Source organism: Acanthaster planci, linkage group LG01, assembly GCF_054643075.1.
Source record: "Acanthaster planci isolate LZ-2023a linkage group LG01, COTS_SCS, whole genome shotgun sequence".
NCBI lineage: Eukaryota > Metazoa > Echinodermata > Asteroidea > Valvatida > Acanthasteridae > Acanthaster > Acanthaster planci.
Window position 1 is genome coordinate 16,033,036 of NC_141777.1, and position 18,377 is coordinate 16,051,412.

General features: G+C 41.6%; 1 protein-coding gene across 5 annotated transcripts in view; it reads right to left on the bottom strand.

The window, feature by feature from the left end:
* LOC110988543 (coiled-coil domain-containing protein 175-like) overlaps positions 1-18,377 on the bottom strand; it is a 152,922-nt gene that overhangs the window by 57,935 nt on the left and 76,610 nt on the right. For all 5 annotated transcript variants that reach the window (XM_087146811.1, XM_022252177.2, XM_087146815.1 and 2 more), the window contains 3 exons: positions 17,564-17,627; positions 16,909-17,019; positions 7,296-7,503 (listed from right to left, as the gene is read on the bottom strand). In XM_087146811.1, the coding sequence (XP_087002937.1) occupies positions 7,296-7,503; positions 16,909-17,019; positions 17,564-17,627 (383 nt within the window). The remainder of the gene's footprint in view (positions 1-7,295; positions 7,504-16,908; positions 17,020-17,563; positions 17,628-18,377) is intronic.

Genomic DNA, 18,377 nt, shown 5'->3' on the forward strand with positions numbered 1-18,377 from the left:
ACGTCAACAGGCTGAATGGCAGGGCTGAGAATTCAAAGGTTCTTCCGTTGTAGATGAATCCAAGGATCTTATAGTCTTATGGTTGGATTGGGATGTGAAGATAGGCATCTTTCAGATCCACTGAGGAAGCCCAGGCTGGAATCAGCAGGGATTGGGTCACCATTCGTAGAGTCTATTTTTGGAACTTCCTGCATAAAACTGAAGTTGGCTCCCAACATGTTTGGGAATAGAGGTCGCAGACAAGTTGATTAGTCATCGGCGCCCACCCCCAAGAGGACGGGGGGTAGCGCTGAGTGTATCCTCTGAGTATGCATCCTTTCTGTGTTGTTTGCATGGGCTGAGAAGGGGAGGGCAGTACAGAACTTGACTTATACAGGGAGTTCGAAAAGAGCAAGAGGAGTTGCGGTCCTGAGGCACTGAAGAGGGAGTGGTCTTGACTGGCAAGCTCGGCAACTGGGAGCCGGCTGATGGCAAGGAGGCAGAGGAGGTTCACGGAAGCTGAGTTTTTCAGTTGTTTCTATGAGCATGGCCTTTAATTCCATCATCTCTATAAACTGACCTGTGAGTAAGTCTTTCCCATATAAGGGTGGCTTTGAAGTTTAGCTTTCATGCCATCATAAAAGGATGTTCATCACCTCAAGAACATTAGTTCTGCAAGAAGATGTAGCAAGGCAAGAAGTCCATGAGATTTGCTTGAAGATGGAGTTGACATTCTTATCCAGAGCTGAGAGCATCTGCAGTGAGGTCTGGAGAGACTGGAGAATTTTCATCACACTCATATAGGAAAGGTACTCTAATAACATTAAGAGGAAGGCAGTGCATAGAAGACTGTGATAAGAGGCTGGTTAAGGTAAGCTCCAGGTTGGACTTGTCTCTGTTGAGGATGGGGTTCTTGCCAAGAGACTTAACCGAGTCAGAAGCAATTTTGCCCTTAGCAGCAGTAGGTAACTCCGGAATGGAGTAATTCCAGGAAAATTGAAGTAGGCTCTTGCTCTAGCCAGGTATGGACACCATCGTTTTGCATTGGAGAGGACTTTGAACATTTCCACACATGAGCTGTCTAGAGGTACATGTAGCTCTGAAAAACTGGTGCCAAGGCTTGCAGTCTGGCCTCATGATGTTTGAAGGAAGGGCGTAACTAGGAATCCTCTTTGAATATTGTCAGAGCAGGTAGACACAGGATCTGTATCACATCTTTCTCAAATAGACAAAGACAAGCCTCTGTAGGCATAAGGCTAGCAGTGGAGTCTATATCTTCATCCCCAGCAGATGTATGTTGAAGATCATATTGTGTCTGGACTAGGTCTTGCTGAATATCTCAGGTTGGATCGCATTTCTGGCTCAGATATGGGCTAATTTTTTACTAGAATATCTGAACCCGCACTGATGAGGATCTGGAGCTGTAGCGGGGTGGGGGGTGTAGACTTCAGATAGAGTTGGCTGACCAGCAGAGAGAGAGTCTCAGGGAAGGGCTGGAAAGCCAAGATGATAGCTGGAAAAAAGGCATCATGATGTTTGGAAGAACACGACTTCTTACTGGTTGACCTGGCAGAAGAAGACGTAGAACATTTGCATTTATTATGCATAGGAGGATTTGAGGAAGAATTTGCAGACAAAATTGGATGGGCAGAAGTGATGGAAGAATGGTTAGGCTGCGGTTCACGCTCGGAAGGAGGCAGAGCATGGTGGTAGTGGATTCAGAAGCATTCTTCCTGGACAACCCCAAGGAAAGGTTGGAGGATGAATGACGTGGAGCGTGCTGACACCATGGTGGCATAGCAGGTCGGTGGGTGTGGTTGCCCGGGGTGTGGACTGGAGAAAGCAGCCCCAGGAAGTGATGTGGAGTTGGCCAGGGTAACGCTATTGTCTGCTTCATGCCTGGGTCCCCCTGTTGGAGAGGTCTCGGATGCTAGTATGGGCTTATGTATGTAGCCGCCATATGGGCTGACAAGTGAGGCGTGGCCTTGTCTCTCTGCGGGCCTTGGTGAGCCATTACCGGTGGTGGAGTGGTTCATCTTAATTGGCTGCTGTGGTAAGTGCCACTGCGGTAGGCTCTATCCCCCCCCCAACACAAAAAGGGGGGACCGAGGCAGAGGCAACTTGGTACGCAGGCCAGGGTGTCGCTTGGAGGCAAACCCCAAATAACCGGGTATCCGAGATAAATGTCAGCACCCTAGTTAAGTGGGTAGGAACTCCCACAGAGTCGCCCAGTTGACCTGACAAAGGTGCTTCATAGAAGGAATCCCTTGTAAAATAAGCAGCTCAGGTGTTGATAAGCAGCTCAGGTGAAACACATGTACACGTATGATGGAAGGGGTATTTATGTAAAACACAAATGTAACTTGAATAGCACTGTAATAAGAAGTTCTGTAGTTATTTTTGTGTTAGGGTTCTTTTTAAAAATACCTCTGTGAACCAATTGTGAATTACGCATCTGTTGCTAAGAACTTTCCAGAATTTCCTCCATGTAGTCATGCATTCTGAAGTTTGTGAGGTACTCAAAACACCTCAGACTTTGTTATGTACACATGTACATCATGTCCTCCTCAATAATGCTTTGATAATTCCTTCTCATCACAATAATGCGAAGTTGGCGAACTTGTTCATTCGAATTGCTTTTTCTCCCTTGGTAAAGCATTTGCAGGGAAAGGTCAAAGCACTATTAAATGAACTGCATCAGCAATTATTGGTCACAATGTACAGTATAATGTTCCATTTGCTTTAGCACTGCAATTTTGGCCGATTTCTCCCCCAAACTGAAACTTGACACGATCAATGCTCAACAGATAGCTGGCTATGGGAAGTTGTCATGAAAATAATCCATTTACATGTCTTACAGTCTTATTACAATCACGTAATCATGGCATTTTATGCAGAAACGTTAGGACTTCAAGATCAGGATGCCATTCTTATTTTACATTCTAGGCTGAATGACATCATGAACTATATGAATAATGTGGCGGCGACACTCGCCGTCGCCCGCCGGTCGACGAACACCGAAGTACCCACCAACAGCGGGCGGGGCAATCCCACAAAATTATTTAACAAACCTCACATGCACATGAGCGGCTATGTACACACAAGGGGGGATTATGTCACGAACGGAGGACTCTAGGCCTGTCCGTTTGTTGGAAATATACCAACCCTAAAGGAATGACAATCAACGTGGCTACCAATCTACCAAGTCAGGTAAACCTCAATAAACCTCAGTACACATAGTGTCTTAGAGAGCAACAACAACAACTGTTTTATTGACCCAAGTCAACCTCACAGTGCATGTATAAGCTTCAACTGTGCATCCAGGTCTGTGACTAATAAACCTCAACACAGCAATCAATTTATGCAAGTGATCATGGAACATAAGCATAAAGACTGTGTAATAACCCTCGTGTATTACCACAAGTAACCCACAGTGACAATAACCCTCACTGTGGCACCTAGTATGATCAACAGTAACAATGTCATGCAACTGCACACACTAGCCCAATAAACATAGGAGTAACCTCGTAGCAAACCCCAAGACATGCAAGCTTCGGCTTAGGTTACGGAGCTCTGAGTGAACCTCAGTGTGACCACATGCGACCAGGCCGACAGGCTTCCAGCAACCCAATCCCACGTAGTGAGAACACTGTTGCACAAGCCACACAGGCCTAAACGTCTCACACCACTATTGCTCAACCTACAGCCACCAAACTGACACTCAGTCCCACTTATTATAAGTGATAGCTTGCTAACAAATATTCTGAGGTCTCACCATTCGCTGCCCTCGACAGATCGCCGAACACCGCGCTGCACAACCCGCCAGCTGTGTGTGAGGCTGAATTAGCATTTCGCTCTATCTGCACTGCGATGCTTCTACCACGACGTCTGGAGACGAACTAACTACCAAATTACTGACTACGCGCCAATGGATGCGCCGCGCGTAAGGGAACAAGACATATATTACTAAACTTGCGTCAGTCCACAGACTGTTTCGCCACAATAATTCAATATAAGGCTCAAACAAAGCTGTTGATTGGCTCCCCCAGAAAGTCGGGGAAAAAACAATGAAATATAGGCACCGCTGAACAAAATGTGCAGGACTGCACGTAATATTGCACAAGTACAATGTATGTATATGTACATGATGTACATGTACTGGGGCTTCAGCATGCAGCTCGTGCAGGCATGATGACCCATAATTACGTTGTTGGATATCGTCAGCACCATGCGCGGTGCGTCATACACCACATGTGGCCTAAATTTCTGAAAATGATGATGTATCGGTGAGGACGTACCATGACATTTTTTGATCAGTCTTGCCAAGAAATGAAACATTGTTGGCCAGCTTGATTACCTGACTAGTGTTGTGCACAGTAGTGTAAATTGTCCATAATTCTCAAGAATTGTTGAATGTAGAAATGTTTACATAGACTAAGGCAAGTTTTTGTCCCTTCTTGAGGCAAGTTTTGGTTGCTTTCGTTCCCATTCATGCTATTCAATCAGCACAAAAAAATTGACCCACTTAATGATGTAGTGCGTCAGACCCTGAATTTGGTAATTTTTAGGGCAAGGCCACTTTGGCATTGCATTAAAGCAAACTTATAGAAGGCATCATGGCCAGTTGGGAGGGCACCAAGGCCAGATAAAATCTGTAAATGGGCATGGAGGCTAAATGACAATCATGACATGTATACACTGCATACACGTCCCCACAGCCACACGTACCCACGCACACCTCATACACAAACCTCAATGTGAATCAATGTGAATTGTATACCACACCTACAAGCACTGAGAAAGATGAAGTCAGGCAACTCTGTATGTGATATCTTTCACACGTACTCCTGCTGGAATGTGAGTGCATGAATAGAGGCATTTATTTTTGTAGCGGTGGTGTCGCTGCTTGAAGTATTCCAGGCCCGTGCTTCTATGTACATGTGTACAGTACATGTACATGTACACTGCATGCTTTGTGTGGACATACACAATGTACATTCAGTGCATTGACAATAAAGTCGGAGCATGTTGTATGCAACGTCTGTCACTGTCTGTGCATCGATTCTGCAAGATTTTAAGACAATTGGGTTTGCAAGCATCGTAAAGCAAGGATTTTTGTGTTTTAAATAGGCTTATGGATGTTTTTGGAAAAAGGGCATGATGGCCACAGAAAATATAGGGCAAAGCAAAACTGGCTGTGAGGACGGAGATTTTTTGTGGGGCATGTCGGCCAGTGGGAAGGGCAGCGATGGCACTGGCCATCATGGCCATCGTTCATTTCAAGGCCTGATGCGTATTGACCAATCAGGAAGATGGAGAACCATAGAGGCCATCATGGAAGTAATATACTGTGATGTTTGTGAGGAACATTGGTAAAAACTGAGCCTTCACCCCTAGAAAAAATATGGCATACGTATGCCAATGTCCCAGAATACGAAAGTACTTATTTGTGGTAAAATTGGGTTGTGGCAATGTTGTGAAGGAATAGAATTCCCTGTGAACAAAAATTCCTCAATTTGAAACAATTTTCATTATTGCATTTTTCAAATTTTTTCCACATTGAATGCTCTGAAATACATTGTAACATGGAAAATACATAATTCATAAAAACATAACAGTTAGCAAATCTATTGCCTACAACTTGAAAAATCTGCTGAATTCTGCATACTGCCGTAGCTCATTAAGTATGCATTAGATAGGTCACAGTTAGAAGCTCACATATATTTAGCTCACATCTAAACGGAACAACTGTGTGTGCTGTGGACTGACTGTCTAGCCCATAACTGTACATGTTACACAACAGGTTTACATCACATACTCAGTGTGGATATCCTTTGTTTTCATGCAGTTAAGAACTCTGTATTTGTTCGGTTTGTACGGTTTCCTTGACTGTTCCTTGTCCTTTTGTGTCGATAACCCAAACCCCAAAATAGCTCTGACCCTCTCAAAGAAGGTAAATGTAGAACCAATGAGTTTCTGTTTCAAAAATGGGTATTTTCCATCTCGCCAAATCCCAAATTCTGCCTCGGAAATTCAAATTCAGTTTCATAAGGAAATAGGAGAGCAAGCTTTAGACTATGCATGGAAACCACATCCCAACCACCCCCCCCACAAGAAAAGAAAGAAAAGAAACAAATATTGTTCGTAAATACTCTGCAATGTTTGCAATTTTTTATAATTTCTGGGGTGAAAATAAAAAAATACACACAATAATACGGCATCCCCCACCCCTTGATATTTCCCACTGTGCTGGGGCGCAATGATCAGAAACTTGCTACGATTAATCAACGGACGATTCATGTGCCACTCCTTGTGCATAAACTCATATTACATAGAAGTACATGTACAGTGAAGTCACAAATACAAGTAGGTCTTGCATGTAACAGTCATTGATCACAATATGTTAATGTTGGACATCGACCTGCCATTTTATTTGGCAGTAGTGCGACAGTAGTGGTTGGCATTTATTTGTAGTACTTTGCAGAACGTTTTCTTGACTTTTTAAGCCATTCTTAGAGGGAAATTTGCAAGTTTCGTTTCAAGCAGTGGATTCTGTTTCAAAGTGTTGATTTTGCAAATTCCATCTGTTTTCTGTGATCGCAAAAAAAACATTGGCTCTATAAATGTCCTAAGGATGTGGGTAAGTCCAGAGAATGTCTTCCTTTCCTGCATGGTGTGGACGTTTTTGGTTTATAAGTTCACACTATTTTTTTGTGTAAGGTTTTCACACCCATCCACATGCACCCTTCTTGCATACATGCACTTAAAAAGTTACTGTGTGAAGTACAATTTCTAAATCTCACTTGAACCAGACTTTCTTTCTCTGGGTTGATATTTTGACCAAATGATGGTCATGTAAAAAAGTTCAGTTTGCAACAACCTTGGAATTTCATCCCTTTAGGTAACTTCCAAAATCTATTTCTACAATTCTTGTAGAGTACTGTTTAAGTACCCCACAAGGGCAACAATTTTTCTTCATGGGATATTTCCTATTGTTCTGGAATGCCACAAGGCGCAATAAACACAGGCACACAAACTTCTTACACAGTTACAGGGGCAAACACATGTCCCAACAACTCAGTCCTAATTGCCAAACAAAAACAAAAGAATTGTCCCTTTGATGCAGTGAAGGCCTGTCCACACACACCCACAATTATTTTGTAGAGACTTGTATAATGCATTGTGCACTGTACAAATGCACTTGGTGTAAAGCATTAAGGACCAACAGTAAAAACTTAAATTCCATCAATATGACGATGCCCGGTCACAGAGATATGCGTGAGCCTACAATTTTAGGCTTGTGAAAAATTACTTACTTCATTTGAAAGGTCTTCTTGCTCATGCTTTGCGTGGTTGATTCGCTGATTCATCTCTGACATGAACTTGCCAAATGCAAGTTTAAAGTCATCAATTTCTCTTGTTAACTTATCACGTTTCTCTTGCAGGTCAAAACGTTCCTTCCTTTCCCTTGTCAGAATGTCTCGGTAGTCATTAATCTGCTTGCCTAGTAGTTGAACGGTGACTCTGATTAAAAAAATGAACATAAAATATTTCATCAATGAAAATTCTTCCCAGAATATTTATTTACCTCCCATAAATGTTCATGTCATAATTTGTGTTACTAAAACAAACTTAACATACTTCTCCCTTTTGTTGGGTTACAGGGAGTATAAAATCTAAACATAGGTGAAGTCACTACCAAGAGAATCTTGAATGAATTTGAATCTTGAATGAATTTAACAACAGTGTCCCAGTAGACTTATCCATGCCATGCAATGTTTTACACATCACAATGCAGCATGGATCATACTTTTTAATTGCAGTCTTGAAGGACAGTTTTACTTCTGAGGACAGGGAAGCTAAATAACAAGTAATTGTTGGTAGATTCCTATCACACCATAATGGGAAAGTCAATATCAAAAATAAACTTTAAAACCCCATTTTGGAAAAGGGCAGTGAAATAAGGGTGTCATAGTGTAATTAAATGACTGAAACTTAGGGGGGTGAAGTGACAGAGGCAACACTTATCCGTCCCTCATTTAAAGGCCTTCAATAACTGGTGTGTTTCAAGCCACCATGAAAAGAATCAAAGTCTTTGCATACATGTACCTGGATGAGCCTGGTTTCTTAGTCCTCTTTACTGATTGATAAAGTTATATATAGAGTCAAAAGATTAAATTGTTTTACTGAAGGAAGTGAAGTTAAGTACTCTAGCCACTACCATTTATCCAAACCTGCTAGAAGGAAGGAGATCAAGCCAGAGCTTAACGGTAATTATAAATTGATTTTACTGTTTTATTGTCACCTTGTTGTGAAATGCTGTTCAAGTTTGCATGCCTGAGGATTTTAAACATTAGTTTATTTTATTCATCCTGACTGGTCTTAAACATTAAGAGCAGCTCAGGGAAATGGGCTCTGATAATGCCCTCACCTGGATCACTGCATTAGTTGCGTCCAATCTACTGTGCCAGTTATAAATAAATGACTGGCCAAGCCTTTATTTATTCCCTTATTAAAATGTCAAGTTTAAATTCGGAAAATTTATAACAACAGTAAAGAAAATGTTTTTACAAATAAAACAATCTACAGTAATATGATTACCAGACTTTAAGGTGAGCTCCATAGTTTAAAAGCAAAATCATTACCAACTGGCGCAAAACTAAAACTAAAAACTTAATAGCATGCAGTTAGTACATGATTTTATTTAGCACTACCCCAAATGAACTACTATCTCACAAAAACCTCTATCAATGCAGCATCCTGGTAAGTCAGTACTATCTGCAAAATTCCACATGCACTTCTTGTATATACACGGTATATTTTTGTGTATACTGTAACAAAATAGCTTAGTCAAGTTTAGCTGCCTGACTAATTCAGAAGATGATGACATCATTCTAATGTAGCAAACAGTGTGAAGGGCATGCATGATATCAGTTGTGTTGGTGTTCATGGGTGTTATAATTTGTATAGACATCATTTGCATAGTACATGTAGACAGTTGCAAATTGGGTCTTTTCATTTCTGGGCTACACACAAAGGCCAATCACCATATATGCAAGAGCCAGGGTCTGCCTTCTTTTACCTTGTTCACTCGCGCATGGGCTGAGAATAATAGCTGACAAGCGGGCTGAGGATTTCAATTTTTAGGGCAGCTCTTACCATCTCCCGGTGTGAAGCGGTTAAAAATCACAAGGTTTTATTTTTTTGGAAGTTGGCCGGCTGCCCTGGTGGGAATTCCAAAATGGATGTATATGTTTAGGTACAGGTTTTGTATGTACAGCAATATGCCCAAATTGACCAATTTAGTGGTTTGTGACTTAATTTATGTATCATTCCAGGGACCTACGTCAGTTAAAACTGTTCACATACATATCATCAACGCCCATCATTAACACTTTATAAATCAACAAATGTGTTAACTACATGCATCCATGTGTTTTGGTCATGTAACTGTGATTTCAAAATTAGAAAGCTAAATGTCTCAATATTGGAGATTCTGTTTCAGAAAAACTGGTCCCGGAACTCCTCCGGAGAGGTCATAATTTATTTGGACCATACCATTATCTTGTGGGGTGATACCGAGACGAAATAATTTACGTGAGGTAAATTTCCAAAGTTTTATAAATAAAGTTTAATTTCAGACCAGTCCAAATTCTCTTTTAGGTCGCTAGTTATGTTTATTTTATTTATCAATTTTATCAGCTAGTAATGACTTTTAGGTGTACTGATGGCACATTGGCATTTTGCACATGACCCATTAAAACAGCTCTTGCAAAAGCAATCTGTCAAAAATGACAGGATCTCTGGTGGTAAAATTTCACAGATTGTCTGACACTAATATGTACTTGCTTTACAGTAAGATATTTCAAGATAATTCAATGGTCCTGTTTTTGAAATCTTACCAATCCCATAGGCTTACACACCATAGCGCAGGGCAGACACCTGCACTCAGCAGATATGCGAGTACATCTACACGTGGTGAGTAGAGTGGGTGTGTACAGTAAATTTCTGATGGCCCCAGATCACATGATGGTATAAAATGCACGTGGTGAAAATTTACCAATGACCAACCTGGAACACATAAGGAATGGCATTTCAGCTGCAGTACTAAATTCTTACTACATCCAATTGTGCGCATGTATATTCAGACCCATATTATGTATGCCAATCTCCAATATTCACACCCTTACATTCCATATTTGGCCTGTGATGTCATAAATGAACATACAAAACAAATTTTGATTGGATGCTGATCATAGTTGGACTCCTGTTCAATCGAAGGCAACTCCGGAGGGAAAAAAAAAACGACCATTTGGTTGGCAAAACATGTTCGGAAAATGTCACATCGCCTCAGAAGGTAATATTTCATGGAATTGTAACACCTAAATATACTTTGGAAAAACATGTAAAACTGTTAAAATCAAAGTTACTCATTTATATGGAATGGAGAAGGAGATTCAATACTTGCATTAATGTATCATTAATACACAGAAGTACTACATCACATTTGTAGGGAGCTCCAAATATGTCTCAATGCACGTGTACAATACATGTACATGTACATGTGCGTGTACATGTTCCAACCCGAACTAAATATAGGCAAAAGTATTCTTAACGTGACGATCAGCACAGGCAAACATGCCACTTTTGAATTTGTTTCTGTTTGTTGCCATGGATCAACCAATCAGAACTTAGAATTCAAGTTTGCCTGAAGATAAAGGTAATACTTTACTTGAGAAGGAAGGATGGATTATCAAATCGACACAGAACCATGCAGCAAAAATGGAAACTTAATAAATCGAACATGCCTAGAAAGACACATTCATTATGTTACGGCACTGAGAAAAGAGGGACGATCATGGCAGCGAGGCCGAGCTGCACTGTGGTAGATCAGGGTGCACCATGGGTGATCAAATCTTTTCAGCAAATAAATAATAGGCACCAGGAAAATTTGCTGAGGTAGTGACTGTTTGGGTAGGTAGAGCGCCGTAGACTCTGAAAATTTGGGAACTCTGTGACATTTAGGAAGCGCCATTAGAAACCAAAAGTTGAGCGTCCATCTTTAGTTTCAACTGCAAACAAGAGGTGTGACTGGATTAAGTCCATCGTGTACAGAAGAAAGATGGTCGAGACACATTTGGGCAAGGAGAATGTTAGTAGGTGGAACCTCATAAAGATGGCAGAGGAACCAGGTCTACCAGGCTCGCTCTCGGGCTGAAAATGAGCTCTTGTGAAAAAGGCCCAGGTGGAGAATGAGAGCCAAAATCAGTTAAATCGGAAAATGTATAAGAACAGGAATGAAGAGATTGTTTCAAAATCACAAGCTCCAGTCTCAACTGTACATCTGTCTACAAAGGGCCTGTCGGCCAAGTGTTTAATTTTTGGAATGGCTCGTTGGTGAAAAAAGGCAGTAAAAATTGTCAAGGTGAGGACTCCTAGGACACTGACAGAGTCGAAGCTCAGAAGTTCCCCCAACATAAATGGAGTAGAGGAAGTTGCATTCCCATGGGTGGACTGGAGTGTAAAATAAGAAAAGTTCAGATCTACCAATGAATCTGGGTTGAATCTGACAGGGGCTGAGTTACTGTAGAAGGAACCCATGCATATGTAGATTGGAGTTCAATCAAGAGTTGGGCCAAAGGAAGGGACAGACATGAATCCGAGTAGTCAGCTGAAAGGGAAGACACAGGTATTTCATCTGACAGTCCAAATGCCTGCTAGAACCTTACTACTGTAAGTTCAGGCATTTAGGCCACTTGAGAAATGGTGCAGTCACTGGTGTCAGACTCAGGGAAAGGAGGCAGCATCGACATTCCCTTCGGGTCTGTATCTTCTACTACTGCCCATGACAGTTGAGAAGAGGGAAAGCAGGACTCGACTGATGTGGAGCCGGGGGGGGGGGCGACGGAAAGAGGAACGAGAAATTGTCCCAGTGTTTGTCCTCTGAATCCATTGTGGCATCCGGTTTCTGAATTCCTCGAAGACAACGGTGCCTTTTTAGTACGACTGAAGTGGGGGCTGGAGAGCAAGTGCAAAAAGGAAGGTTCTCTGATAAGACAGCGATGAAATAAATCGTGAGGAAAGATTCCACATACATGTAGGCCAGATAAAGATGGTTTGACTGCATCTTTATCGAGCAAGGAGTTATTGCCGGAAGACTAGCTAAGTCAGATGAAGTCGATGTTAGCCACAGTCTATAATTTTTGGACATGCAAGATGATGCTGAAGCATTCATGAAGAATTGCAAAATGAGCCTTGTCTTATGTTCAGAGCGGCCGTTTATATCCCTTGGTAAGAGGACTTCAGCCATTTCACAGTATGATTGGGAATTATTAAAGTCAAGCCACATGCATTCATTCATTCATTCATTGCTGGTTTATTATTAAAATCTCAATTGCAGCCAAAGGCTGAATTGCTGAGAGTTTTACAAATAAACATTTAAAAATACAAGAATTACAATATTAATACAGGATTACCAAAAAAGACAAAGTATTTAATGAAATAACCTAAAACTATACACATATATGCTGAAAAAGAATAAATAAATAAATACGATATTGATGGACAGATAAAATGTTAAGTATATAACAGGGTATTCGTCATCTAAGTTAGTAGGTAAAAAGTAGAACACATATTAAAAGTCATTCTGATCAACAGTGGCGGGCACATGCACAATTGATATGGGATTCATGTTGAAAAATGGTGAGTCGGCAAACAGTAAAAATCTCTGAAAACATTGCAAAGTGGGTTCAGATGAAGGCAAGCGCATAAAATGGAGTTAATTACAATCATTTAAAAGTTGAGTGAAATAAGTTATGGGACTTTTCTTAAAACATTCTGTTCTACAACGATGTGCAGAGTATTGTTCTGATTTTCGCAGTCGATAAGCACTGTAACAGCAGGGGGAAGGTGCTTTTTCAACTCAGAGTTGGATATGGATTTTCCAAACGACTTGCACAGTTTTAGCCTACGTTCCTGCAACGTATCTATTTCAAGTGCATCATAAAGAGCGTTTAGAGTCATATTCCAAACCAAGAATAATCTTGCATGCCCGTTTCTGTACCCGTTCTAGGTCCTCGGAATGTTTGCTAGTGATTCAACTGGTCCAAACAGGAACTGCGTATTCTACAACAGGGTGCACAAATGAAATAAAAACAGCAACCAAAGCTTTGGTGGTAAGGTGAAAATGCTTCAATTTACGCATGAAGAGGCATGAATTACCATGTCTGATCACTGAGTTAACTTGCGTATCCCATTTGAGATCTGATTGGATGAATACGCCTAACAATTTAACTATGTTGTTGTGTTTAATAGTGACATAATTGAGGTATAATAAACTTGAAGCTGGTCTGACTCGTGAAAAACAGACGTCTAAAATCTGACACTTAAATGGGTTTAATTGCATCTTATTTCTGATAGAGCAGTCATGTAAGTCAGCTAGGACCTTAAGGAGGTTAGATCTTACATTCACGGCCCATGTTTCTACGAAGGTCAGATCATCAATGTTGAACACTGATCCCTATATTGGTCTTATTAAAGCTGATATCATTAACAGCAGCTAAAAGACTACAGGTCCCAGTTTGGTGCCCTGTGGAACACCAGTACAAACAGGTGACCAATCCGAATAAGGATGACCATACCTCACGATCAGACAGAAAATCAGCCATCAAAGCTACAACAGTGGAGGAAACCCCAATATTCAAAAGCTTGGTAAGGGCCATGGTGTGATTGGAATTGGAAGAAAAGAAAAATTGCAAGTCTAAAAAGGCACATCCAAGGATAGAAAATTGCACAAAGAAATAAGTATCCTAATATCTAATTTATTCGCTGGCTTGACGTATTTGAAGAAAAGAAAACTTGCATGTCGAAAAGGAGCAGCCGAAGATAGAAGATTGCTTCAAGAAACAAGTATCCTAATATCCCCTTTGTATTCGCTGGCTTGATGAGTGCAACAGTAAGTGGAGAAATGGATGGAGCCTTGCCCCATATGCCTCTTCATTTCGACCATGCGGGGCGCAGTTGGAAGAGGTAACCGTGGCACACTCATGACAAAAGGAAGTGCTCACAGTAGGTCCACTTCTGTCAGACCTTGTAACAGTCACAGAATGTAGACCTTGGACACACCCACATTGGGGGAACTCATGCCCAGACAGTATGTGGGGTGTGGCAAGGTGGTGCGGAAGAGTCTGTAGAGATCACTCATGTTATAAGTGGGTGCAGATGCACAGATATAATACCAATTGGATTACTAGATGAAAAGAGCATGTAGAATCCACTACTGTGTGAGGTTTGGTGAATTCGGATGCCCGAGGTGCGGATACTGATTTGAATGGCGTAATCAACATGGCAGGACCAGTGATGGAAGGGAGCCTGCCTCGAGATCACTGTTGAGTGTTTCACACCAAGTCTCAGGCATCGGAGGGCTCGATGGAGCAGTCAATGTGGTGGTGGTGGTTTGCGGGTGAGTCATTGACTCATGTACCGCAGGCATTCATGAACAGGCACCAGTGGTGAGAAGATTGCACACGGTCGGCTAGTCATACGTAGTCTTGTGTCGTATTCACTGAAATAGCCCCAAAGAATGGTGGTGAGTTGCCCGGAAAGCAAATTTCTCTGTTTGCTGCCTAAGTGGCCCCTCGCACAGGAGTCTCGGGTGCAGGCCTTTGGGCTGATGCAAAGTGTAGTGATCAGAGCTATGAGTGCGGCGAGTATACGTGTCCCGGGCTCACATTCACCAGAGGCTGCTCGAGAAAATGGCATTGGCCGTCCGGTGGAGTGTACCTACTGCACGCCAGGATGCACCAAAGCGCGGTCAGATTGAGGCAGAGGCGTGGGCCTGAATGGGTGGACAATGGAGCGCCATACGGCAAACAGAGGTCTTGACGGATGTGGTCTGCATTGTACTTGCATGGCCTGCCTTCTTTACACTGGTACCACACCAAAGTCATGGCAGGGGCGGTCCAGTGGCACGTAGATGGGCTGGCATGTGGGTGGCATAGGGCTGTCCCACCGCAAGCCTTTCGAGTCAAGCCGCATGAATGGGACGAGCCACGCCTCACGGCAGTTCCATTGTCTGGGACGCAGGTGGAGATGTGCCTGTGTAGCCCAGCGTTGTCTCTGCAGGGGCCACCCCAGGAGGTAACAAGGTGTTGGACTGGGACAGGGTAGCATTCAGATCATGCCTAGGTGCACCAGTGGAATGATTGTTTGAAGGTGGTGACTCGTGGCATGAAGCAGTCGGGAACATGGATGGATCTATGTACCTGGGTAGCCTGACCTTGTCTCTGCAAGGACCACCCCGGGAGGTAACAGGGTGTTGGCACAAGGCAGGTCAGCGTCCAAATCATGCTGTGCATGATGGGAAGGTCGTCTGAAGGCGGCTGCTCATGTTGTGAGGCGGTAGGTGTACCTGGTGTGGCAGGCTTGGGCCATCCCGGCACATGATCTTAGGAGCCATACCGGTGGGTCAGTATCGTCTACCTTAGGCGCTGGTAGGGAGACCGCTGTTGGACTTCAGTGCTTGGGAGCTGGGCATGGAAATGTTTGCACCGCCCAGACCCAGCTAGCAGAGGAAATATTCACCCCGAGTGCAGCGCCGCTCTACACTACCATTGTCTGTGATGCGATTTGGAGATAAGGGAACTGAGTGTCCAGATACTGAACACTCTATAGCTTAGACCCTGGAGTGTGGCATAGCTAACCCTTGACTGGACAGGGAATGGTTCTGCCAGTAGGTGTTAGTATGGAATCTCAAGTATAGCGTACAATGCAGACCAACTCCTGTCAGTTTATAGGGGAGAGTGGGGCCATGGAACAAAATACTGCACTACCTCACAAAACCACAACGGTCCCAGGGTCGCCCCGTTGACCCAATATATCTACTAGGAAGGTGGGGGACCGTGGAACGATTTGCCATACTTCCTTGTGGAACCCCCAACCAATCTGGGTCACCCTGTTGACCCTATAAAAAGTACTTGGTGTTACTGAAGCATAGAGTTAACGTGGAGCCTATGTATAATGCACACACAGAAAGAGAAAAGAAAATACAACAAAAACAACAAATATACTATAGGAATGTGCATTTATTACCATGCATTACAGTTGACCAGATTAACACAGGAATCTGTTGCAAAATGGAAAACTTGAGAATTTGAAGATGCTAAAATTGACACATTCGTTAAGAATCACACTAACGAAAAAAACAAACATGGTGGCAGTGCCACTATGCATCATGGGCCTGGAGGGTGCACGACGGTTGATCAACATTTTAGCGAATAGAATCACAATGCAACAGAATTTGCATATTTAGTGACTGTTTGGGTAGGTTGTGTGTAGTAGACTACATGTATATGCACAACAGCGATGTTATCTGCATGGAATGTTAACTTACGGTCAACAGAAAAAGGGCCCCAGAAAGTAAACATTTTGCCTTAATCAATTCTTTTTCACTTTGAAAGGTAATCCGTTGAATTTCAAGGAAAATTCAAATGACTATCTGCTTTCAAGTGGCTCCAAAAGAGTTCACTGTAATAGACCAGTTCAGATCTCAGATGCAGTTGCTAAACCCTCAAACAATTTCACCATTACACTGGACTTCTATCCTGTATTAAACCATTTTTGTTATTTTTCAGGCCCACATAACCGAAAGTATTACGTCAACTCCATTTAACAATTCAGAGGGAATAATTATCATATTTATGCATTTGATCAGCACCAAAAAGTATGAAATCTTAACAAGAAAATAAAAGGAATAAGAAAAAGTTGCCAGGAGGTTGCTTAAAATGTACAAATCTCAGTTGAAACAAAGATTGTGGTCACTGAAATTCCAGTCCAAAGGAAGAGTTTCAGAAACAGGGGAAATGCATTGACATGTTCTGAAATAAAATCTTGTGGACACCGCAACAATTAATGGCTTGCATAAATACTTACTGATGGTTTTCTTCAAGTTGCTTCATACGTAATTCCATTTCATCATTTTCTTGTTTCATACGTGCTGTCTCGTTAGCCTTCATTGTAAGATCTTCCTTCTTTGTTTGTAAACTGTAAACAATGCAGAACATTCCAAAGCTGTCTTTCGATTTACAACATTCACATACATACACATACAGGTTACACAAAACATTATACACATTTCACAAACACCGCAACAGTAAATGACAGAGCAGTGGTACACTTTGTTATAGAATTAGTGCGAGACATGTATCGGCCATCAAAAATAATAATGAAAGCTCAATCAAACGAAACAGAGCAGTGTTAAGTACCAAAGAGAATATGTCACTCGCACAATTGTGTGGGTGAAAGGCATTTGCGCGTGAACCAGCATGAGAAAAATACGCATTAGTTTGTACAGCACTTCTGCCCTAATTTAATTCCTTATTAAAACAAAGGGAGACAGAATCATGACCGTGTTTTTTTTAATTGAAATGAAACTAAAATAATTTTATAATTCAATAGTGACAATAAGGGCATAGTGTGCTAATTCACAAATATTTCAGATGAACAAATTTTACAACTAAAATAGTAATACATGTACTTAGAAAAAGTTGTTGGACAGAACTGTAGTGAAACACAAGTGTCTACTCACACATTGTCAAGATCCCGCACTTTACATCCACTGATCTCTTGATTCTCTGATGCCTCTTCAATTTCTAGCCACATAAAAACAAGGTCTTCTTTTAAGGATATGTGGTATATTGTTTTCTGATATCGTCTTAATGCACCATTATTTCCTCGTTAAAGTAACAATGTTACAGTTATTTCAGTACCAAAATTTGCTAGGAGTTTGGAAAATTCATGTCATATAAATCATTTCTTTAGTGATATAATGTTGTTCCCGTTAATAATAGGTCAGTTGGCAATGTTTTCTCGTATTTTTATTGAACAAGTTCCTAGCTCATCATTTGAACAGAAAACTCCTTACTCCTTCAAAAAAGTGTCTTCCTGCAATGACAGAGGCAACAACACCATAATTTGTGAGGAAAACATAGGAACTATTTAAATGTTTAAAAAGGATGACATGTTAAAGATCAATCACATTGGTAATTTATAATTTATTATAATCTATTATGTAAAAACTAAATAAAAATTGCTACTGACATCACAAGCACGAGTTGAAGTCTTCTTCATATCTGGCAAAATGAAAACAAAAATTGTCAGGAGCATCCAACAGAAGCCTGTTTTGATGACGTCACACTACAGCTCGGCAATGATACAACTGTTTCATTATTTTGGGGCGAGTGTACCCACATGCTGTAACTGTGAATTAAAAGAGGTTGGACAGTGAGAGCGACTTGGAATTACTTTTACATCGACAATGTTGATCAACACTGGATTGTATCATAAAGTTGAACTGTCCAAATTTGAATCAGAGTAAGGTCCTGATGAATTTCAGGCAGATG